General features: G+C 44.6%; 1 protein-coding gene across 1 annotated transcript; it reads left to right on the top strand.

The window, feature by feature from the left end:
* The first annotated feature begins 514 nt into the window (after nucleotides 1-514).
* ANKRD13C (ankyrin repeat domain 13C) lies at nucleotides 515-24,248 on the top strand. Its single transcript, XM_030455443.1, has 13 exons — nucleotides 515-983; nucleotides 6,586-6,627; nucleotides 9,918-10,022; nucleotides 10,938-11,023; nucleotides 12,468-12,513; nucleotides 13,313-13,379; nucleotides 14,727-14,871; nucleotides 15,557-15,688; nucleotides 15,984-16,145; nucleotides 16,813-16,892; nucleotides 18,132-18,230; nucleotides 18,828-18,928; nucleotides 19,962-24,248. Exons 1-13 carry the CDS (start codon nucleotides 635-637, stop codon nucleotides 20,090-20,092), a joined length of 1,545 nt encoding a protein of 514 aa, XP_030311303.1. The 5' UTR covers nucleotides 515-634; the 3' UTR covers nucleotides 20,093-24,248.
* Nucleotides 24,249-25,176: the final 928 nt, after the last annotated feature.

Here is a 25,176-nt window from a genome sequence, read left to right as displayed (position 1 = left end):
CTTACCCACCCTGTAGATACTTGCAGACATCAACACCATCTCCCCTCAGCCTTCTCCAGGCTCAAGAGCCCCAGTTCTCATCAGAGAGATGCTCCAATCCCCCGATCCTCTCTCTAGCCCTCCGCTGGACCCTCTCCGGCACTTCCCTTTCCCTTTTGAAGCGATTCGATCATTTCTGGATCCAGCCCCTGACATTGTGTGGTCCTATGAGGGGCCCTTCCCCGGTCGGTGGGGGCCGTTCCCTGGGGGGTCCGTACCCGTCTCTGAAGGACCGTTTCCCGGGGCGGGTTGGGGGCCGTCCCGCGGGGCGGAGCGGGGCGGGGTCGGGTCGGTGTGCCGGTCCGGTCCCGGTGCCGGTCCCTCCCTCCCGCCTTTCCCCTCGGCGCTCCCTGGCGCCCCCGGCCCAGTCTCGCGGTGTGCGGGGTAGTCTCGCCTCGCGCCGCCCGTCTCGCGGGAGCAGGCGGCCAAGATGGCGGCGGTGCGGGGCCGTTGAGCGGGGCCCCGCGGGCGGGCAGGCGGCTCCTCGGGGCGGCGGGGGCTGCGGGCGCTTCGAGCGGGGGATGGAGCCGCGGCTCTGAGCGGATCGAACCTCCGGCTGCGGCGAGATTTCCCGGAGGGGCCCCCGCCGCTGGCGATGACCGGAGAGAAGCTGCGCTCGCTGCGCAGGGACCACAAGCCCAGCAAGGAGGACGGGGACCTCCTGGCGCCCGGCGAGGAGGAGGCGGCCGCCGCGCCCGGGGGCATCTTCACCGGGGGGCGCGGGAGCAGCGGCAAGGGCGGGCGGGCCGGCGGCCACCGCATCTTCAGCAACCACCACCGGCTGCCGCTGAAGGGGGGGCCGGCGGCCGGCGGGACGGGCCCGCCCGCAGAGCCCGACAAGTGCCCGGCGCACTTCCCCGTCCACGAGTGCGTCTTCAAGGGGGACGTGAGGCGGCTCTCGGCCCTCATCCGCACCCAGGGCATCAGCCAGAAGGACAGTCACGGTGAGCGGCCGGGGCCGGCGGGGTGGGCCCGGGGCGGGGGGGGGGGGAGGAGTGGCGGCCTTTTCACAGCCCCAGCAGAGCTGCGGGAGCTCCCCGGGCTCCGCCGCAGCCGCTTCCCCCTCTTCTGCGCGGCCCCAGGGCTCCCCTCAGTGCTGAGGCGGCTGGGGTCTCTCCCGGGGGCTCTGGGGGCAGCGCGGCCCACGCCGGGGTTTGGGTAACAGGAGTGAGCCCGGTACCGGCTTCTGAAGCAAAGCAGTGCTGGGACAGCTTCCTCTTACAGGGTGTTTCTCGTGGCCAGAAAACCCAATTTCATTAAAAAAAAAAAAAAATTCTTCTAAAGTCAAGTGCCACCTGTTTGCTGTCAGATATGATGGGCGCGCTCAGGAGCGTTGCTTTGGCTGTTGGGGAAACTCCCTTTGATTTTTTTTTCCCCCCCTAGGCTAAAGAAAACAAAACAAAACTTTTTTTTTTTAATGCTTTAGTTTTGGGGGTTGAAAAAGCCAAGGTCTTGTTTGCTTGCTTTGCATATCGAACTGGCAGAGACAGAAACGTGATCCTGGTGCCACTCTGTAACACATAAATGTTTAAGATCTCGCTAGGGCATCTTAAAATAATATTTAATTTGGGGCACGCGTTATGTTGTTGAAAAAATACTCAGCCTGTCGAGTCAGACAAAGTTTCACGGTTAGTTTTCATCTCTACATTTCCCACCTATTTCAGGAGTAATGCGATACATTTCTGCTGGGGAATGCCAAGTTACACCCTGTGTGGTATCTGGAGAAGTTGTGATTAAAGGGTACAGTTACCTTGCTTTTCTGGTTAAGACATAAACGTTGCCTTTGTTTTAGGTTATTGTGTTACATGAAATAAAAAGGAACGTTTAGGTGATCTTTGGGATTGGTGCAAGGGAGGAACAGTGTCATGGAAATGGAGAGCCATGTCCCCGATAGGAAACAGGCTGGTGAATGAGGAGTAATACACAGTTTTCTCAATCAAGACAGGGAGGAGTATTTCTTGCAACTGTCATAACATTTTTCTAAGAATGTTGCTGCAAATATAGCTACAGATATATTTATCCTGTCATCTTCATTCCAAACGTTGCAGCACTGGTAGAATGAAAGCAACAGACTGGAGGAAATTTTCTCACTCAGGATATTCCTTCTGCTGTGCTGACTTCTCCCCTGCACCTCCTCCAGTTCCCCATCCAGTAGCTCATCACCCTAAGCTCTGTATCTTTGCTGTGAAGGCTCCTCCAGGTCCATCTTTGCTGCACTGTCAGATTCAGTGTGCATCACTAACAGTGGTACCATCCTGTTTTTAATGTGTATATATATATCTAATGAATGTCTTTCTGCTTCCTCAGTGCCATTTGCAGTAGGAAGGCTTGGGGAATTCGTCTCATTATCTTCCCCCAAGTTGTTGCTGTAAGCCTTGCTTTTGCCATTAAATTTAAAAAAAAACAACACCAAAACCCTTGGTGTCTTGGCATTCCACAGGTCTGACTAATATTTCCTTGTTGTTTTCTTTCTGCCTGAATCCATCTGTCACTTGTTTACATGTTTGAATTGTCAGTTATTTGGGGTAGATAACTTCAGTATACAACTATTCTCAGAAATAAGCCAGCAGAATCCTAGTGTGTGACAAGGAAGTAACAGAGGGGAGAAAAAACCTGTAGTAAGAGTTATTGTTTATAATTCCATCCCATTTTAATGTGTGGCTAAGGGCAGCAAGTGCTGTGGAATGTTGAACTCCTGGCCTCCTGATGAAACAAATGCTGGCAGTGTCTAAGTTGAGTGCAACCTGCATCACTCCCTCAGTTCACCTCAACAAGCATTGCCTGTCAGAAGGCCAGGATAATTACTCCAAAACCTGTCAGTTTCTTGGGAAAAGCTTTTATATATGCCTGGTAGATTACTTGTAGTGTTACTGTAATGTGCACTGAAGAGTTTAAATATATTCAGCCTGAAAACACCTTGAATTCTGGAACAGCCAAGTCCTCTTGGAAAAGAGACTGGGCTTCTGGTAGGTGTGCCAGCTGCCTAATGAAAGGTGAAAAGCTGCACAAACACACACAGAAATACACACACACACACACACACGCACACACACACACGTGTGGGCAAGTGCTGTGTTTAATCTGTGGGTTTGTGCAAACAGTGGTTGCTTGTGTGCCCTGGCTGTGTCCCTGCAGGAGTTGAGGCACTGCTGTGTCCCTTCTTCCTTGGAATAAGGTCCTGTAGGTCCAGGACTTGGGGAGGGAACTGTGTGTGTGTGCTCATTTCCCAGAGCTGTGGATGGTGATGAAGTTGTCTTCAGATGGAAGGGAAACGTGAGGTTTGTTTCCACAGTGAATCAAGCTGTTGCCAAAAGAGAATTAATTTGATTGCAGGCACTGAAGTATGTGCCTGCTCATGTTCTAGTTGGTGTCTAGAAATGATCCTATCAAACACCTTATCATTATGATTAAGTAGCACAGAAGTCATCACAACTACACGTCAGCCACTGAGTTATTTACAGTGCCCTTTTTATTGCCTCTCTGCTACCTAGGTAAACGACAGAGTTGTGTGTTTGCATCCTTCTCTCTCTCCAGCAGTGGTCTCAAGTAAAGCTACTTGTTTTCATGGAGTCTAAGGCATATGGTTGTGGCTTGTACTGTGGTCCATTCAAAACTTCAAGCTATGAAAACTGAAAGAATCACAGAATCATCAATGTTGGAAAGAAAAGACCTCTAAGATCAAGTCCAGCCATCCACCCTATAACCCCTAACCACTAAACTATGCACTGTAGCATCTCATCTGCCTGCCTTCTGAACACCTCCTTGGATGGTGCCTCCACCACCTCCCTGGGCAGCCTGTTCCAATGCTTAACCACTCTTTCTGTGAAGAAACTTGAAGTGGAACTGCCCTCTCCCACCCTGGCAGAAACACCTGGCTAGGAAAAACTGATTTGTGTTCAAGTTCACAATTTAGTTGGGTTTTTTTGTTTTCATCAGAAGACTTTTACCTAGAATTATTCTGCAAGCTGTGATAGTAGGTGTTGTAGAGAAGCCACAGCTGGAATGGCCATGGTGAAGCAGCTATGTCTGTATTTTAGGACTGGTGGACCTTGAGGTTGCAGTGTGGTTGTATTCCATGGAGCAGTTCCCTTTGAGTCCTGTGCACACTGGTACTAATTAATTGATCAGTCTGGGCCTCCTGCCTGCATGCTAGCAGGAGTGTGATAGTGTGGCTGTGTTTCAGCAGCTGCTGGCCTTGGGTTCACAGCATTCCTGCAGCCTTACACGGTTTGGGTGGCTTCTTTTGATAAGTCAGAGTCACATTTGCTACTGACAGAGAACTCATTTTGTTTGTCCCAGAGAGCATCAAAGCCTCCCCAGCTTATCTGCTCTGAAGTCTGGTGTTTAGTGGTGGAACTGTGCAGAATGCTGTGCCAGGGCTGGTGTTTGGATGTGCCAGAGCTCCTGTTGTGCCTCTGTTTTCCTCTGAGGAGGGTGTCAGGGAGGCACTGTGGTGAAGTAGGCAGTAAGATTTTGGTGGAGTAAACAGGTACAGGGGGTTACTGCAGTGCTCTCCTGGCTTCCTGTTAGTGTGGCTCCTGTCCCTTTGGTACAGCACCAAACCTCTTGTTTTATTTCCCCATGGCTGTTAAACCTTAGACACTTCCTCCTCAGGAACTTGCTGGCTAAAGACCAGCAAGCAGGATGTTACCTCTTCTCAGCTTCCTCATAAACAACAGCTTTCTGTTCTTTTCATGTGGGGCTGATTTATTCTAGTTTCTGTGCTTTATTGGTTATTTCAGTGTCTCTGAATGCTCCTCTTCCTCTCTCCATTGCCTGCTGTACCCAAGTTTCCTACCTTATTCTTGAATTTTGCATACTTTTTGGTATGAAGGCAATTATTGAGCTAAATAAAAATCCGTGCTGGAACAGCTCTCTGGAGATGGCCTGGTCCAAGCTCCTGCTTGAAGCAGAGATCTCCAAGACTGGAGTTACATCAGATTGCTCAGAACCTTGTCCAGAGTTTTGAAATGGTGTGTGCTATGGCACAGCTCCACTTCTGCTTATCTGCTGAATGAAATCTAACAAAGTTTTCAGGAAAGCTGTCAGGGCCCTGGTTAGCTTTCATTTTGTTGTTTCTTGCCTTTAAAGCCAAGTGTCATAGCTGCTGGAGCTGTCTGGCTCTGGTTTATTCACCATTTGAAGAGTGGGGTGTTTGTTGTTCGTTTGGTTTGGGTTTTTTAAATTTTATTGTTTATTAATGTAAGAAAAAACAGTGTAGAGCTATTTGTATATATACATATATATATGTATATCCCACTGAAGTGCTTGATAAGGTGAGGAAAATGTTTACCCCTGGCTTGCATGATTTGTATTTTCTGAGTAGGTGGTTTGGCTCACTCTCAGGGTTGCTCCTCACCGAGGTTGTTAGTTCAGTCACTTATCAAAGAATGGCTGCATCCAGTGTTCTGAACTGTGTGTTGGCTCACAGATGTTACCAGGTCTATTAATAGAAAATTTGAGGTTAGCTTAGAGTCTGCATAATGAACTAGGATGTAGCTGCCTGTGCTGCTGCTAGTGGCCCACAAGAATCATTTGTAGTACATGCTGAGGAGCTCATTCCCAAACCACAGAGCAGCTCTGCCTCTGCATCTCTCCATCAGAGATGTCACGATACTGTAATCTGCTGGCAAGTACTTTCTGCAGCAGCCTGTCCCTGGTTTGAATGTCATCCTTTAGGGGTACAGCATGTCACCCTTTCCAGGTAGCAAGTACTCATCCCTAGCACGAGCTTGTAAAATAACCCTAAAGTTTAATCATTTGTTAAAATTGCAAAATAAATCTGTTTTTTTCCAGGATTTGTTCTGTAAACTCCACTTAGAAAATGTTTAAACAGCTAAAGAGTGATACAGTTAAATGGAAGAGTTTGATGTCCTTCAGCTACATAAATAAAATGCATCAGAATTCTGGTAGCAGCATTAATCCAGAAATACAACTGTCTGTACCTTGCAGTGCATATTTAAGAGCAGAAGTCCAAATGTCATGTGCAGAGCCAGGAAAGCAGGGTGTTGTTTGTAACATCTGCTGATGACCTGGGAAGCTTTCTTTGGAAACAGGGCACTCAATAACTAAAAGGCTGGTTTTGTAATGAAGTTACAGTTCCTTTGCAATCAGTGCAACATTGTATTTGTAAAAATTTTGTACTATATCTCTGAAAAATTAATAAAATGGGCTCTTAAAATTTTAATAAGTATCATATCTTCAAGTAGCTTTTAACCTAGATATGTCATTCTTTGTAAAACACCAGACTTCTCAGAGCAGGATAAGCATAGAAGTTTGGGTTATCTCTTTCTTGAAGATACAATTGTACCTCTTTGGCTGGAGTGAGTTTCAAGATAAAACAAGCTCCTTTGGTCCATGAAATGTGTCTCTCAGATATATATTTATTTTAACAACTATAATCCAAGGGCTTGCTTAGAAAAGGGTAACTGCTCTGGTATCGTGGTTAGGTCATGCAACTGAAGTTTGTTAACTCATGTCTGAGTTACATGTACCAACACCTGAAGAAATTACATGAATCTAACATATTTCTATTTTTTGTTTTAGGAAACACTCCTTTGCATCTTGCTGTGATGCTGGGACATAAAGGTAAGTAAACCCATCAGTTTTATTAGCCCCTAAATTCTCCCAGAGACTTAGGGCCAAGAGGCAACAATAATTTTCTTTTTTTCAGTTTTCCTGAACAGGATCTTGTGTTTCAAGCAAATTCAAAGATGAGGGTTTTTTGGAAGGAGGATGCCTCTTTTGGAAGAGAAAAGCTGAAGAAATTACAGCTGTTCTTTAGGCCCAAACCAGGGAGCTAGGGAGTGAGTGGGGTGGGATGGAAAGGAGCTGAAGCAGTTGGACTCTTCATGACCATAGATCAAGAGTAGTGGGTGGACCCAGCTCTTCTCTTTTTGCAGAGTTAGAACAGAATTGGGAAATTCAGAATGCTATAGAAGATTGAGAAACAACTCCAAGCAGAGGAAGCAGGCACATGCACACCTACTTCCCCTTTGGTGTCCAGGCAGCTGCAGGGGAGAGAGCTGCTCAGTGTGTAGGGAGGAGACTTAATCCAGGCATATCTCTGGTTTAATGTGCACTTAATTCAGGGCACAGAAGGGTCATTAACTTCTGCTTGTGTGATGATCCCCTTCCTCTTTGTCAACACTGTGCTGGTTGTTAGTGTGTCTGTGTTGCTGATCTCCTCACTAGAGGTGTTGAACAACCCCATTTAGATTTTTTCCCATTGAAGTGAATCAGAATAACATCCTGTGGAACAAAACGACTGTGGGTGGAAATGTAATTGCTCAGCTGCTTTTGGATGCTCCTTCAGTTGACTCAGGTGCCCTCTGTGTCCAGACTGCCCCATGTGGGGCACAGGGCTGTGCAGCCTCTTCATCCACCCTGCCTCTCATCTTCTCAGCTGCCCTTCCAGGATGTCTATGTCCAGGATGTCTTCACAGCAGAATTTCAAGGCACAGGATTTAAATTTCTGCTTCAGGTAGAAAGCACAGAAGTTGATGTGTTTCAAGACTGGGAAGAAACAAGTATGATAAGTTCAGTCTCTGTGACAGTGGAATTCTTTTCCATTACTGGCACCAACCTGGCTTGGTTTCTCTCAGCTCTGGCAGTCTGTTGCCTGGGCCATGGCATGTTCCATGAGAGAGCTGCTGTGACCCAGGCACCTGGCAGCTTTGGGAGAGGGGAATGCAGGGAATGCAATAAATTGTCTTGGGATGTTTTGGTAATGTCACCTGTGAAGTGATGTGAGATAATTGGGAGTTAGAGTGGGAAGTAATTTTGAAGGAAGAAGGGAAAGAGTTGGCAGCAGTAGAGCCTGCTGCAGTCTGCCAGTATTGGTGTACCCTGTCATATTTTTTAAATAAATGGAAAAAGGGAAGAAAATAAAAAGTAATGCAATAACTTTTTGAGACAGAAGTGAGGCAAATATTTTTTACAAGCACCTGACTCCTAGAAGTCACAGATAGGAGGTTTTTTTTGACTGGAGCAAAATGATGCTTTGTCAGAACTGCTGTTTTGCAGTGGGGTCCTGGACTAAAGGCTTGATACAACAGAAGGGAAGGAAGGCAGAAGTCTTTCTTTAGTTTCTCAGCCTTAAATAAGGCGTTTTTCACCTCCCATACAGCTACAACAATATCGTAACACATGAATACAAACAATTCTGATAAAGATGCTACTTCTAATAGAACTCATAGAAAAGTGTTTATCAACTTTAATTCAGTACAGGTGAATATTTATTCTGTGTCTCCTTTAAACTTTGGTTATGTTATGCTTCAGTTCCAGGATAACAAGCAGTGTATTCAGAGTGTGAGAGATTCCTTGAACATGAGTTACCCTCCTGCCTAGTACAGTGAGGAGAGGCATTTTGTCCCTCCACTGCTTTTCTTGCTGGCCACATGGCATATGGCAGTGTTGCAGCAATTTGTGTTTTGGAGGGCAGGGTGAGTTTGCATCCTGTTTGTTTAACTGGAGGTGTAGCCTGGCTGGGCAGTGCAAGCTGGTGTGCCTGCTCACTGTCGTGTTGTTACTCTGCTAGGCACTATATTTAAACAACCATAAAAATACTTCTCCCTGTTTGCTGACAAGTCGGGGCTTTTGTTTATTTACAAGGGAAAACAGTTTATTCACCAGTGATGTGTCCCTTCCTTTCCAAGTGCTCTGCATGCCAGTGACTCAGGAGTGTTGCATCTGGAGTGACTCGTAGGGTTTCCTGCAACACCTGTGCCAGGAGTAATCCAGGAAGTTCCTCTGTCAGCCACTCCTGCCCATCTTGTTCATCGTGAGACAGCTCTTCAGGCCACAGCTCTGGCTTGGTGCTGCTGTCACGTGCAGATGGGTCAGGTTGATTTTAATGAGAGGTGTGAGGAAACTTCCTGTAGTTAGGAAGAGGAGAACTGTTTCCAGTGGTGACAGCCTGTTCAGAACTTGGGAACACTGAAAGCTTTCTTCTCTCTTTAGTTTTAAGGACTGTTTTTCATTCCACCATCACCTTGTCCCCTGGCAGTGCCAGTTGAGCTGTAGCTCTGTGGGAAATGTCCAGGCTTTCCTGGGATGCTGCCCTGGCTGTGTGGGCAGGGTGTACCTGCAGGGGCTGTTGGTGAGAAGTGGAGCACATTGCTGGCGTGCCTCTGGTGGTGCAGCACGGGACAGGAGGGCTGTGCTCTGTTATCAGGCTCCAGGTATCCACCTTGTTAGCCCCATCATACCTATTACTCATTGTGCAGGTGGTTCTGCACACGTGCTCAGGCTTTCCAAGGTCAGAGTGTGCTTGTCTGTCCACTTTAGGTGCTGTCTTACCACAGGACTTTGCAGCACATGGGGATGTGTTAGTGCTAGAGCTTCCCCTCTGCCTCCTGGACACACCATGTCCTCAGGACTTGTCTCCAGCCCATGTCTCCATGCTTGTTTGTACCAAATCACTTCATCACTGACTTTAGGGTGAAGGGGGCTGAGATAGAGGGGGAAGCCATGCCCAGTTCCATGTCTGGAAGACCATGAAGTGTGTCTTGTTACATCATGCAGCAGAGAGAAAACTGATGTATTGTTTTAAAACTAGTTGTTAGGTAGCTGTGTGTGTGTGCACTGCCAGGACAGCTCTATGAGAAGCAGAAGGGCCATCTCCTCCATGGCTGTGGAGCTGGTGGTTGATCACCAGTTACCTTTTCAGTGCTAGTGTTTAACAGGGAAGTGCTCCAAGTATGTACAGAAATGTTTTCTTGCTTTTTGTATGGTTTGAGTCAGAACACAGGTATGTATTTTGAGAAACTGCAATATATCGAATAAATGCTATTGCTTTGTTGTTGTTTCCCTTATTATGAATGCTAGTACTAAGTCTTTGCTGTTTACAGGAAATAATTGTTACTCTTTTGTTACAGAATGTGCCCACTTGCTTTTAGCCCATAATGCTCCAGTAAAGGTGAAAAATGCTCAGGGATGGAGCCCTCTTGCAGAAGCCATCAGCTATGGAGACAGACAAATGAGTAAGAAACTCTTCTTCCCAAGTTAATCAGAACAGGGACTTAATTCAGTACAGGGAAAAGCTTTTCAAGCTAGGTTTTTTGATGATGCTCCTATTTTTTTATTTCTCTGAAGAGTTTACCTTAGTACTCAGCTGAACTGTGTATATGTCACTATGATATGACAAGCTCTGCAGGTGTCCATGTCCTTACATGATGCTAAGCAGAGCTAAGATGTTGCTGAAAGTGGCTGTAAAAGCTCTGAGCTAGCATTCTGTGTGTAAGATTGGAGTTACAAGGACAGACTGAGTATTAGGTGTTTGGGGTCACCTTATTGGCACTGCTGCCTTGTGTGGTCACAGGCAGATTTGATATCTGAGTTGGCAGTGGGTATTGCTTTATGTTGCATCTCAGGCCAGTGGGCAGACTGATTCATTTCAGATGGGAAGTAGTAAAGGGAAAATGATTCTACAGCTGCTGACTAGTGGATGTTAATACTGTTTGGTGTTCTGTGTCCCATAATAGAAAGCTAACTATATTTTAATATATTAATGCACCAGTTTGTCATCTCCTAACAACATTCTGCATGTCAGCTCCTCACTGCTGCAGGATTTTCTCAGTGGGAGCAGATGTGATGCAGTCTGCAGGCTCCTGTTCAGTAATACACATGTACCCACAGCTTCACTAGTACAGGTGTTAAAAGACCTCTGGACATGACTGTGTCCTTTATATTATAAACAATTACTGAGGCTTTTCTTCCTGTTGTGATCAGAGTGGTGTGCAGTTGCTGTACCTTAAAATGAGTTTCTCCAAAGTCTGATGAAATGTTACATTTGGATTTTGTTTTTTGTTTGGTTTTTTTACATGTCAAAAACTGACACAACCACACAATGAACCACCAAAGAGAACAGATTTACCTCATAGTTAATTTCTGTTTAGTTACAGCACTCCTAAGGAAGCTGAAACAGCAGTCCAGGGAAAGTGTTGAAGAAAAGAGACCTCGATTATTAAAAGCCCTGAAAGAGGTAAGTTAAAGGCAGTTGTGTGGCAGAAGGGAAATGATGGAAAGCAGTGGCTTATGCTCTTAGTATGGATGCTCTGGGAAGCTGCACAGAAGTTTTTTACTTGCTTTTACAAATCTCTTTTGCTCCTAGTAGCAGATTTTTAAGATAATACTTCTCAAATTGTAGAAATTCAAATGGGAGGCTTATGTAAGGCAGGCCTGCTGGGTGTCTTTGCAATTTATAATTTAAAGAGTGTATTTTAAATCTGTTTATTTTATTGAACTTTTAAGGCTTCCTTAAGCATCTTTTTTGGGGTTTTTTTGTGAATAATTCACAGGGTTTTCAGAGTTGCCAGTCATGAACGACACTTTCTTTTCTTGCTTATTAATGAAAGATTTTTGGTTTAATTCTTCATCTACATGCAGCAGCCAATTCTTCTTGAGCACAGTGAAACATTCCTCAGTTTAGGGAAACCAACAAGAAAAGGACAGTTTCTTCTGTTTCAGACTGCTGCTGCTGTGCTAAAACTGTGGTTATAAGAGGCAGGTGTTTCTTTCCCTTTAGGTGGAATGAGCTTCTCCTGCCTAGTCAAGTGGTAAAATGTGAATGGGTTTGTAGAAAACCAGCTAGTTATCTTAATTAAACTAAAGTTTAATTAAAATTAAAGTTGAGCTGAACTGTACCAGTGTGGATAGGCACTGCCAGCGTGCTGCTGTTTTCATTGATCCAAGAGAAAAAACAGCTTGCTGCCTGCCTAGAAGTGAAAAGCTTTCAGTTGTTGTGTGAGAGCAAGCAGAAAGCAGGCACAGCCCTGCAGTTCTGTGTTCCTGCTGCTGCAAGAACTGACCTAGAGTTGGGTATTTTTCTTCTTGTGTGGAGTGGAAGCGTGTGGCTCCCTCACTGGGTTACCAACATCTGCTAATTTTAATCAAGTCACCCCTTCCTTTGCTTCTTGCTTTGCATCCAGTTGAAAGGAGTTGGCTGGCATGTGTTTGTGGAGGGAGAGGAATTTTTATAGGATGACTTGGATTTATTTCCAGAAGGCAAATGGAGATTTGTGTATGGGAATACTCTGATCTGAAACCTGACTCATTAGTTTATAGCCAGAACAGAGAGTTCCATGGGGTTGGATGTGATCAGTCAAAGCAAGCAAAGAGCTCCATAGTTTGTTTTGCTTTCTTTCAAACACATATTTACAGTAAATCTTTTATAATTCGTGGCTTAATAGTTGTGTAAATTTTTACTTTAAAAATTAATTAAAAATGGGTAGTTCAAATGACTTGTGTAATTTTATTGTTACTGATTGTACTCTGCTTAAAGCTTCAGAAGTGTTTAAATTCAGTGTAAGTTCAAATACTAACAGAGGAAGTTTTCTTTGGAAAACACATCTCTCTTTCTTTCAGCAAATTTGACAGTTGTCATTTAGATTAAAAAGCTTGTTAATGTATTCTCCTTTCCATCTCAGCTAGGTGACTTCTATCTAGAGCTTCACTGGGATTTTCAAAGTTGGGGTAAGCAATTGTATATTCCTTCCATAGGGAGACAGTATACTCATAGTCTGTAGCACTCTTGCCATCTCAAGCTTAAATTCTTTTCTGGTTTGCATGTTGGAGATTTCACAGTCCCATTCTCAAGACCTCAGTTTTAAAGACAGGATGGATGGGCAGCTTTTTTCTGAATTATTCTTGCATACTGATTTTTGGATGTCAGTTCTGTTTTGTAATCTAGTGACACAATGTGGGTGTGTGGGGGAAGCTGTTGTTTACTCTAAGAGATTGATTATTAGAAGAGTAAAATATTAACCTGTTTGTGTGGTCAGTTGGTGTCCCTGTGGAGCAGTGGTTTGGACAGTTTAGTTGAGTAACTGGACTTGGGGCATTTGGTTTCCTGGATTCCAGCCTGAATGGTGACATTCAGTGAAGTGCAACTGAGTGGCAGGTTCTTCAAGCCCCAGCCTCACTTCACGTGATCGTGTCATGCTTTCTAAATTTCCCCCTCCTCTTAGCTGCAGAAGAACAATCCAAATCATTAGTTACTAGTTGTTAGAACTTATAAATTATTTAGCTGTGGCTGGGGATATGTTAAACTGTGTGCTGGTGCTGAAAGCAGTTTGTACAATTACATCAGATTTGCAGGTAATGAATGGAATAACCCTGGTGTTGGTTGTGTTTGTAGTGGGAGCATGATGAAAAATGGGTAGGCTGTGTTGGTGTTAAACACATCAAGACTCAGCCTGATTTATAGTTTTAATAGAAATGCTTTGTGGAGGAACATCAGTGCCCTAATTGTCTTCTCTCTCCCTGCCTTCAGTGCCTTTACTTTCCCGAATTCTGCCTTCTGATGCATGTAAAATACACAAACAAGGTATAAATATCAGGTAAGAGCTGGTGTTTGTCTGTGTTATCTGAGTCAGAAGTATCTGTGTGTTAGTGGAAGCTCTGGATTCCAGGGGGGTCTGAAAGAATTCCCTGAGGAGTCTCCAGAAGTTTGGGAAACAGCCCTGGGTTTGTACATTGCTGTTTTAAGAGGCAAGAGTGGTTTTCACTCCAGACTGTTGTTTTTTCCTCTGTTGGTCTGAATTTAACTGCAGTTCCTGAGTCACTTAAAATACAAAGCAGAAGCAGTTAGGCTGTGTAAGGCTTCATCTGCCAGGCATGACAGTGATTAATTGAAAAATAGAAATTTGGTATTTTTAATGTGATTTCAAATAAATGAGCTTTCAGTCTTCTGTGGAGCAATGTTGCTGCTTCAGTCCATGCAGTAAAAAAGAGGTGTAGTTTCTCTTTTTAAAATGCTTCCTGTGGCAGAGTCACAAACTCTCCAGGTACTTCCAGGAGGCTTTCCAAGCTCAGCTCCTTAACAAGTTTACTTTGGGGGTTTGGATTCAAATTGCTGGTCTGGTTTTTATTTTAGATTCCAAAGTTTAAAACAGTCAAGAATACAATTCAGAAGATCCAAACTGTAGAAAATTTGTTCTATTAAAGCTGTTAGGTCAGGTGTGTTAAATGACTTTGTGGGTTAAATTTGTGTCTGAGACCATTTTTTTTTTTTCCCTTCTCATTTCTGTGTGTTCTGCCTGTACGAGACTGGGAGTTCTCAGGCTGGCACTGAGTGGAAATAGCTACAGATTCTTTCTTGAAATCAGAGGCCAATATGTGATGATTATTAAACAGGCACTCCTAGAGCTGCAGTGATTGCTGAATTCAGGGCCTTCAACCATCTTTGTTAAAGCAAGATAAAATAAATATTCTGTCAATAGCAGGCATGAATTGCCAGGGAGATCTTTGTCCTTGGCACCATCTTCTTGTTATTCAGGTCAGCAGAAGCATTTCTTTTGTGTTGGTGAGGGAGGAAAAAATAGAAATAGCAACTAAAATAAGTCAAATAAAAAAAAAAAAAAAAGAATCAGTCTGTTTCATAGTCGTTTTGATAATTTGGGTCATGTCCTAGTAATGCTGGCCAAATCAGTGGCTGTGGGATGCTGTCAGAATAGCTTGGAATGCCCTTGTAATGGCAGAGATGTTAGTGTGAAATGTGCTAGGTATTTGTGATTTCTGCATCCAGGCTTCGTGTGTGCTCTGTAAGGACCTGGGCCTTGGCCTCTTGGCTTGGAAATAAGGAAATAAGAAAAATAAAAATGCTTCTGCACGTGAGCTGAATTGCTGGCATATTTATGTGGGTGTCTGTGGGTCCCTTCTTCTGAAGCACTGCTATGTCTCCACAGGCTGGACACAACTCTCATAGACTTTACAGACATGAAGTGCCAACGAGGGGATTTGAGCTTCATTTTTAACGGTGACGCCGCTCCCTCCGAATCTTTTGTAGTTTTAGACAATGAACAAAAAGTTTACCAGCGAATACATCATGAGGTAAAGAGCTCTGAATGAAGGCTGTGAAATTACCCCCAGCTTTCACTTCACATCAGCACTCTGTCTTAATTCATTCAACCAAATGCCTTTCCAGAAGAGCCAAACAAGCTCCAAAGCAGTGGATTTTTTGTTCAGTTGTTACAATTTAATCTGTAAAGGTGGTATAAAGTTGTTATAAAACCAGTCCTTTAGAATACAGACTTGTACCTGTGGGGAGAGCCAGAATGGGAATCTTTTGGGAAAACCTTTTCCTATTACAAACATATTTCCAATTATGACACATGCTACTTTTAATCTTCCCAGGGTGCTTAATTTAGGTGTCCTCTGGTGGGTTTTCAGGCTTTCCTGCTGCTGTTTGTGATATTGGCTTTAACATTTGAAACATGACAAGTTTGTAACGAGGGCTTTATCCACCAAGCACTTCAACATATGGATCTGTGCCTCTGGAAAGGGTGTGGATTATCTGACACTTGGATGCTTTATTTGCATTAAGATTTAAAATTAAACTGTTTGGTAACCATTTGGCCAGAGCTTCTGTGAGACAGTTTGAAAATTCAGGAAGTGCTAGTTCTGGGAAAAGATCCAAAGGAAAAGGTTTATTAATTATTTTATAAATTATGTATATATTTTTTTTAGAAGAAGTCATCGTGGAGCTCTGCTCAGTATGTGGTAATTTTTCTTCTAGGAATCTGAGGTGGAAACAGAGGAAGAGGTTGACATTTTAATGAGCAGTGATATTTACTCAGCAACATTATCAACCAAATCAATCACCTTCACACGTGCCCAAACGGGATGGCTCTTCCGAGAGGACAAAACAGTAAGCTGGCAGAACACGTGGACACTCCTCAGCTATTAAACAGCCTCCTCTGTCCCAGAGTTTCCACTGATATGAAATAACTGTTCCTGGTGGAGACTTTGGGTCTGTGTGGTACAGACCTTACTGGGATTATTCACTGATTGCTGATGTGGTTGTTGGTTGGTTGTGTAAATGACAGCATTTCAGCCCTGAAGTTACCTGGTTGCACTAACGTGCAGTTATTTGGATGGAGCAGAATTTAAAGGTTTTTATTTTATCTTCTGTGAGTCATTAATTTCCACTTCCTTTTCTGCAGGAAAGAGTAGGAAACTTTTTGGCAGATTTCTACTTGGTTAATGGGCTTGTATTGGAGTCAAGGAAAAGAAGAGAACATCTCAGTGAGGAGGATATTCTTCGAAATAAAGCTATCATGGAGAGCCTGAGTAAAGGTGGCAGCTTAATGGAACAAAACTTTGAGGTATTCTCAAGCCATTCTTCACTCTTATTTTTATTGCCTTGACTTTAAAATAAGAAATATGGCTTACAAGGATAATCATGGTGCTATGTTAGTGAATTAGCCTCATTAGTACACTCATTGAGGAATTTCTGTAATTGTAATGGATGTATCAGTCTTAATTTGTCTCTTAGTCAAAGATGATGGGTTTGGCTGTGGAAAATCACTTTAACTTTGTTTAGAGCAAATGTTTATTATTTAGAATGCCTTTCTGCTTTCCTTCTGAATGGTGCTTTCCTTCAGCTTCATTACCATGGACTAAGCCTGTCATTATCACCATGAAATCAAGAGCTATTCAGAGTGAGCCAGCCCTCCTCTGGGAACACACATACAGCCTGGGGAAAATGATTAATTTATTTGGGTATTAGCTTGTGTTCTGTCAGTTGTCATTCAGCCTGTGGAACGAGCTGATGAGCTGGTGTGTGGGACCAGCCAGGCTCTGTGTGAGACAGGGTGAGGCCAGATACCTCAGTGGAGAGCAGGAGATGGGGCAGCCCAGGGAAGTGTCAGCTACAAACTGGGGACAATATTGCTGTTCCTGGCAGAACTGTAGAGTTGTGTCTTTTGCATGGCAACGTTCTCAGAGAGTACAAGGTGAGGATGAGAGCTCAGAGGTGTTTTATCTTCACAGCCTGTCAGGAGGCAGTCGCTCACCCCCCCCTCACCCAACACCATCACCTGGGAGGAGTACATCTCTGCTGAGAATGGAAAGTAAGTGGCTCTGGCTGGTGACATGCACTTCCACACCCTCCTTTAGGTTGTCAGATTGGGGTTGTGGCTCTAGGTTTTGGGGGTTTTTTTTGTGTGTGTTCTGCAGTTTGTGGGTGGCTTTTGTTTTCTGGGGTAGAGGAAGGTTGGGTTTGATGTTTAATACTCTCCAGCAGGGAAGCTGAGACCTGCATGTGGAAACAGTGTTAGTGCATCAGCTGGTGATAGAAATACTGGATGGGTGTCTGCCTCATAGCCATGGCTTGAAACTTAAACATTTTGAAAATATTCACATCCAAGCTGGCTTTTCTTTTTTCAAGAAAGATTTTTCTGGCCAATTCACTGCTGCAATTCATTTACAACAGTAATGAACTATCCAAGCCATCATGTTTAAAGTAAAAGTTTGATTTGATAAGACTGTGGTAGCAGTGGCAGTGTACAAAAATGTGTAGGGAATAGGATGGTATCACAGTGCAGGCTTACCAAAAAGGCACGTGGATCTGTTTTGTCTTTCTTGTTTCAATTAGTTTGAAAATAAAATAATGGCATGTATTTGAGGCAGAAAGAATATTCAAGCAGAATAAATAGGTTATGCTTGAACAGCCATTGCTGTTAGGACAGAAATATGTATGTATGTAAGATTTCACTTTGTTTAGTAATCTGATAAACTGAAAGGATTAAATGGGAAATATAAGTTTCTGGCTAATGTAAAGCAAAAGAGGAAAATATTTTTTGTCATATTTCTTAACCTATCTCTTCTCCTCTAACAGAATTTTCTGTCCTGTGTTTTCCAGCATTACATTCTAGTGATATGAGATTAACTTTAGTGCTTCTCTGTTTCATATTTCAGGCTGAAAGCAAATCCACCTTATTCCAGTTCAACTTGTTACTTTGTTGGCATACAGACTATTTTAACTAATATCTGAAGTCAGCTGTATGTGTTTCTGGGCAGTTGTCATGTCTTTCTGTAGCATTTATTAATCTAATGTTCTTGAGGAGTTACTGGAGACTTGTCTCAAGTCACTTCCCTGAATGTGTTTGACTCCCAGTTGAGCAGAACTCATCAGATTCTGAACTGGTTACTGACTCATCTTTACTTATGCACAGGTTTTACCTTTAAAGTATTTACTTTTTTGGAGGGATACTTTACTGATGTTTTCAAACCTGAGTCTTTTTTCCTTTCTTTAAAACCAGTTTCCCTGACAACAAAGCTGACTTGGTCTTTCTCCCTTCCCCTTGCAGAGCTCCTCATCTGGGCAGAGAACTGGTCTGCAAAGAAAGCAAGAAAACCTTCAAAGCCACGATAGCTATGAGCCAGGAATTTCCCTTAGGAATTGAGTCGTAAGTCAGAGTTATTGCCAGGTGTTATGGATGTGTAGGGACTGTGCTAATGTGTTTACAGACTGCAGGATTCTTCTGATCTTCAGGTGTGGGACTGGGGCAGTTTGAAACCTGTGAGTGAAGCTGTGCTGTTAAGGAAGTCAACTCTTAAAATTACAGAGCTCAGTGCATTGAAGAGCCAGCTGCTTCTCTGCCTTGATAAGACCAGAGGCTTGACCAGGTTTACTTGGCACAATACTGATGTGCCTGATTCTAGAGTTATAAAAACATCTTTTGCCCATAACAAGTTGTAGCACAAAGTTATATCCTCTAAACAGACACACACCCAAGTTGGGTTCCTTGTTTGGGTGCAGAAGAGGGTGTGATACTTCAGTCTCTTGTGTAAAACGGGTGCAAGAAATGAGTATCCTGGTCTTTGTTTGTACACCTGTGGTAATGTGGTGTGGATCAGACATGAGGATGCTGGAGGAGACAATAATAAGCATGATGTCATTTTTCAACTCATTGTCACCTTGCTCTTTGGCTCATTTGTATCTTTTCTAGAGGAAAAAGGCCTGTGGAGCCAGAACTTGTCATGAGCTCTGTTTTCCTTTCCAGGTTGTTGAATGTTTTAGAAGTAATTGCACCCTTCAAGCACTTTAACAAACTTAGAGAATTTGTTCAAATGAAGCTTCCACCAGGCTTCCCTGTGAAGTTAGGTAAGGTGACTACAGCAAATCTTGGGGCTTTACATTTCCAAAATACCTTTGGTTGGCTTTTGCAAAAAGCTCTTGGGTTGGGATGTGTTGCTGTAGGCTTCAGGAGAACAGCTGCAAGGTGAATGTAGTCCCAGTCAGGAAGAGAGCCCTATGATTTGTTTCCCTGCTGCTGGGGTCTTGCTGGAAGGGTGCTGTGGATCTGCTGGGTTACCCTTGATTCAAAGCATGGTCTCAGTCACCAGTTACCTCTTTTGTAGCATTTTATTTATTTTTCCTCAAGAATTACCAGCAATACATTTTTCACTTACAGATAAACAGAAAACTATTACACTTCTAGCAAATGGAAATGTATAAAGCAATTTATTCATAGTAGATGTTATCACAGCATGAACTGTCAGAAAGTGTTTGTACCTTCCTGAGTGTTACAGGATTGCTTGTGTACCCCTGAGCTGGGTAAACCCAACAATTCTGAACAGACTATATTCTACCCCTGTTTTATTTGCACAGCTCTGTTTACTGAGGACTGAGTTTTGGCTTAGCTCCTGGGCAAGCCAGTTTTGTTTGGATAACTCTTCAGCATTCAGCCTCAATGCAGGTTGGAAAAGGGTTAGAATTGAAAGCAAAGCTTTGTCTTCCCATCAGGAATTGCTCAGCTGAAGCCTACGTGTGACAAGGTTATTTTCTTTTGTGTCACCTTCAGGTCCATGTCCTCTGTTTGAACAGATGGATCTGTAAGTTCTCAGCACCTTGGGTTACATCAGGAAAGGAAACCCACTGAATTCACATTGTTAGATCTTCAGTGGTGGGCTGAGCTGGGTGGTGTCTCTGTGCTCAGGGTGTCTGAGTATATTGTGAAATAACTTCATTTAAACCACCTCCTTTTGTAAGAGCTTTGAGTCCCCACTGTGCAGAGTTCCAAACAATCTTCTACATCTGTAGCAAGTCTCAAGTTCCAAACCTTCAGTGGGGGCTGCAGTGCATGGCAACCCTGGGTGTCCTGGCTCTTCACTGTGCCACTCTGCTTCCTCTGCAGATATTCCTGTGTTCCCCACCATCACAGCCACTGTGACTTTCCAGGAGTTCCGTTACGATGAGTTTGATGACTCCATCTTCACTATTCCTGATGACTACAAGGAGGATCCCAGCCGTTTTCCTGACCTCTAACTCAGCTGGAAGGCTCATGGGGAATAACAGCACCAGCAGGGAAAGCAAAGGGATGCACAGAGCCCACGGGGAGAGGTAGAACCCTGGGTCATACAGGAAGGGATAAACTTAATCACACAGAAGAAAAGGGAACATGCATCAAATGACTGATGTACTGATACTCACTCTAACGGGCATCTAGGCTAGTTCCTGATTTACAGCAAGTCCCCTGATGTGTCCTTCACACTTTTATACATCCAGTGCTGCAAGTGGTAGTCTGGCACCTCGGTGACCCTGAGAATACTTAACAGCTGTGAGGACTATCCTTTGTTTTTAAATTTTTTACATTTCTTGGTGATACAAAAAGCACTCTTGGACCATTAGCATAAAAGTTGAGATGTCTTAGCTGGATATTAGCCCTATAAAGCACCCCGCCCTACTTAAGATGACCATATTATATTCTTTCAAGCTTTGTTTTCATGAATTGTAAACTATGTATCATTATGTATAGCTCAGTAATTTGAATGTTAGTTGAACGTATATTAGAAGGAATGTGTTTTCTGTAGATGTATGAACCAAAAGGTAACCATTAAACTTCTGCATTCTCATCCTGCAATACACATCAGAAGTAGGATTGGCTCTGCAGGGAATCAGGTACCTCCTCTAGCACCCTAGTGGTGCTGTCTGTCTCTGACACACTCAGTTCTTCACCCAGCTCTTTGTTCAGCTTCCTTTCTTCAGCTCTCTGCTCAACTCCTTGTCATTGGAAGCCCCTGCTGTGTCAGTCATGCTGTGGGGGTTAGCATGCTCAGAGGTTCTTCAGCTAGAAGTTGTCACTTTCTGCTTCTTTTGTCACCTTCACTTAGGAGACTTGCTCCATAATGGTCGAGTACTGATGGGGGTGTCTTTGTGTTTGTCTTCAGCACAGGATGCAGAGTTCCTAGAGCAGGAAGCTCAGGCAATGAATCTTCATGTAAGGAAAAGTATCCCTTGAAGTTAGTTTAATTGTAGTGCACATTGAATAGAGCTGGCACTGGAAGGTTTTATTTGCAAATGCTGAGGATGTTTCCAGATAAGTTTCCTTCCTCTTTGAACAGGTAGGTGGCTCAGTCCTTTAGCTTCTTGAGTTTATCCTCATTCCAAGTGGTTCCAGTCTCCTAATTTGACACGAATCCAGCTTTTTGGTTTGTTAGGAAGAATTTGTGGAAAAAGGCTAATGGTGCTATTTGTTTGTATTAAGAAATTTAGATTCAAGTGCTGTGGTGTAATTGTACAAAAATGTAAATATTTTCAAAATTATATTCTTTGTGCACTGTAGTTAAAACTTTTTTTCTGGAAATGCATAGAGTTAACTATCAAACTTTATAATACTATAAAGAGTACCATCAATGTGCTTAGTGGAGGTAGTAACCAACCTAACTAACCACCCAGGTGAGGAAGGGAGATGGTTTGGCACCAGGCAATAACAGCTTGACTGGTCAGGCACCTTGACAGAAGTGAGCCTGGAGGTTGGGAAGCAGATGTTCTTTCCCAGCATCTGGAATCTGCCCATGTCCCCCCCAGAGAGGCTGCTCTGGGGGAGCCCAAGTGTCCCCCCTGGGCCTGGAATCAGCACCAGGCCAAAGCAGAGGCACTGAGGTGAGGGTGAGCCCCACCTGGCACCACCATAAGTCTGCAGGGCTGCCCCCTGAGTGATGCTCACTCTGCAGGCTGGGGTGGATAACACTGGAGTTATTAATTCAACCTGAAAATAAACCTCCAGGGGAACAAGGCAAAGGAAGGGTGGAACTGTAATGGCTTTTCAGGGACTCTGTCTGTAGCAGATGTTGAACACGCAGTAGGAAGGACAGAGCATGTTCTGAGTGCTGCTGAATTCCTGCAGTGTTTCCCATCTGAGACACCAGCTGAGCCCCAGGTGTGTCACACCAGGGGACTGTCCTTAGGGACAGGGCTCCCTGCCAGGGGTGGGGGCAGGGGGAGATCTCAGCCCTTCCTCCCCAGGGTGAAGGGTTTGTGCAGTGCTGCTGGGGGGGCTCCTGTGCTGGGTGGGAGGGCAGGTGCCCTCTGGACCACCAAGTTTGGAAATTTCAGCAAATGCAGAGGAATGTTTCTGCTTGAGGGAAGTGTGAGCAGTGCTGCTGCTGGGTGTCCCAGGGAAAGAACCATGTTTCTTGTTTTACTTTGTGCTTTTGGTTATTCCAGATGACCCACACAGAAGCAGGAAGGGCAGGAGTAGCTGCTGGAGCCATGTGGGTTAGGCACTGGGTTCTAGACTTTAAAAAAAAAAAAAAAGGAAAAAGGACTAAGTTTTTTGTATATCCTGCCAGGAGAGCAGAGGCTCTGTCTGCTCCTGGAGCAGCCCCTTCTCCTCTGCTGGTGGCAGAGGTGTGCTGGTGGGCCCCTGCTTTGTGGAGATGTTTCCTGTGCTTGCCATGGACTCAGGCTGCAGATCTTCTGGGTGTTTTAACCTTCCTGATGACACAGCTCCCAGCTTTGATACATTTGGAGATTTGCAGAAACTTTAGCAGGTTGCTGCCGGCAGGTTTTGCTCTGATCTGCTGGCAGCAGAGCAGAGAGGACACAGCTGTGGGTGCCCCTCATCTTTTTCCATGGTGGTCGTGGCCACTCCTGCTGCTGCTTTCCCCCTCCTCCTGGAGCTGACTGCTCTGACTCCCCTGGGTTTTCCTCCCCAGCTCCACAGCTGGGACTGGGTGAGCTGCTCCTCGGTACGTTTCCTTCCCCCCCTGCTGACGTTTGGTGTCTCAGACATTCCTACGGAGGTGTTTGGAAACCAACCCCCCGGGGAGGTTTGGGGCAGGACCCACAGGAACCCTGCTGAGCCCACCTGGGGGCCTCCTGTCCCACAAGGGTAGCAGCCTCGGGGGGTGTCCACACCCGTGGCAATGCTTTGGCCACTGTCATTTATTTTGCTTGCCAGGTTTTGTGTTGCACTGACACCAGGTGTGTGTTTGTCCCTCGTGGGTGAGTCTGCACAGCAGCTTGGGCAGAGCTGTGGGTGGGGGACACAGTGTCCAGGCAGCTGCTGTCCCCAGCTGTGCTGTGGGCACTGCTGTCCTGGGCCACCTGCCAGCTCCTGGCCCCTTTTGGGTACTCACTTTTTTCTAGCAGGATTGATCTAGCAGAATGTAACTTGTTCTTTTGTTTCCCCCCGTTTCCTTCAGACCCTGTTGGTGGTTCAGGGAAGGTTTGGTCCCCTGTGGAGGGACAGAGGTTGTACCAAGGGAAGGTTTGGTCCCTGCTGAAGGGACAGAGGTTGTCCCATGTCCTGCAGCACAGCAGAAAGCATCTTGGCTTTAAGTTCTTTGCCTTGTGCACATGGCAACAAGAGCCCCTGGAATGTAAGGGTATCCGGGCAGCTGGAGGCCTTGCAGCAGAGGGTTGGGGGGCACAGGGGCTGCACAGGGCATCAGTCAGGGTGCACAGTGACACCCTGGGGTCTTTGGGGTGACAGCAGGGTGTGGGTGACACGTGGAGGAGAGATGTGTGCACCAGGGCCATGGGAGATGCCTTCTGCTCACCTGGGCCTTGAGCCTTTCTGATCTCACCAGGTGGGGTTTGTGGTGGTTTTGGTTTTTTTTTCTGATGGTTGTGAGGTCTTTTTATGAATAAGTATTAAAAGACAGCCATTCATTTTGGTAAACTGAAACAAGAAGTTGTTGCAAGAGAATTCCATGGGTTTGTTTCTTAACCAAACTGTTTTACTGGTCTTCCAAAATGTTGCTTTAATTTGGGCAAAGGGAATGTGTTTTCTTTTTCCTCCCAAGGAGCTGCTGTTCCAGTCACTGAACTCACTTTACTGCAATTCTGTATTTGTGTATTGAAACGATTTCTTACAAAAAACACCTCTGAATATATTTGTGCTGGAAACCCACCTTGTTCAGTTGGTATTCAGAGCAACTGTCTGGTTTTTTTTTAATGTATTTGTTCTTGATTGTAATTCATGCAAGGATAACTGCATTATTTAATCTGCATTAACAAATCTCCTGTAATGCTGCAGTTTCACTTTTATTTTCCTTAAAATTTGTCATTATCATGGAAACAATGTCACTTTTTGCATTTTACTAATTGTCTGGTCCATGTTTTTTAATTTATCTTCACTAATAGTAATTTTTGGTTGTATCATTTGTTAGAATAAAGACCAAAATCAGCTGTTTGATTCTGAAGCTGCTCAACATGTGAAAAATGAAGCTCAGTTCTCCTGTCCCAGCACTCCTTAAGGTGTGTACCCCCTATCTGTGTGTCTCAGAGCTGGGGTTCAGTCTGGGGGGGCACAATGAGGCTGCTCCTGCAGCACTCTTGCCCTCTGCCAAGCTCCAGGCTGTCACTGTACTGTCTGACACCCACTGGCATAGCAGCCATTCTGCCTTACCTCCTAAATCAAGATTTTAATATGGTTTTGGGGGATGTGGGGTTGGTTTGGTTTTTTTCACTTAGGATGGCAGCAGAAGCTGAGCTTGCAGAGATGAGGATGTTGCTCTATAGTTAAAATGTTTCCTTTTAGAATTCATTTAAAGTTAAGGAGAAATGGTTTGGAATTGCAGGAAGTGTTTTTACTACCACCATAATCAAGTTGTCAGTCAGCTGCAGTTGTAGCCATGTGGCAGCCCCCACACTGGAGGGGGGCACAGCTCTACCCCTGAAATGCAATCCAGAAGTTATCTGTGGAGTTATCAACTTCTAACTGGTTCTGCAGCTGGAGGGGCAGAGTTCATTAATAAACCCAACCCAACTTAATGACACAGGTCTCTGGGGGCCCTGGCTAGGCCCTGCATTACAGCAGGGCAATGACTTCCACACCACAAGGCCCAAGGGTTGAGGAGATGTACACTTTATTACTATAAATTGGTTCATGTTCTTGTACTTCACATATAAATACTGCGATGACAACAAAAGGCACAGTGTGCACCTTGTCTGGGTCTGGTTTATTACAAGAACACTCTGCCAGAAATAAAACCCTAGAGCTGGGGGTGTGACACACACCTCTCTCCAGTGACAAAATACTCAAAATGGTAAAAGTTTCCATTTCTACAAAGTCTAAAAATGAGGCTGCATACCTAGAGGGCAGGTTCCACTTTGCCTGGGGC

The sequence above is a fragment of the Calypte anna genome, chromosome 8 (assembly GCF_003957555.1).
Source record: "Calypte anna isolate BGI_N300 chromosome 8, bCalAnn1_v1.p, whole genome shotgun sequence".
NCBI lineage: Eukaryota > Metazoa > Chordata > Aves > Apodiformes > Trochilidae > Calypte > Calypte anna.
Note: the sequence above shows the minus strand (reverse complement) of the source record. Positions and strands in the feature narration are given on the sequence as shown.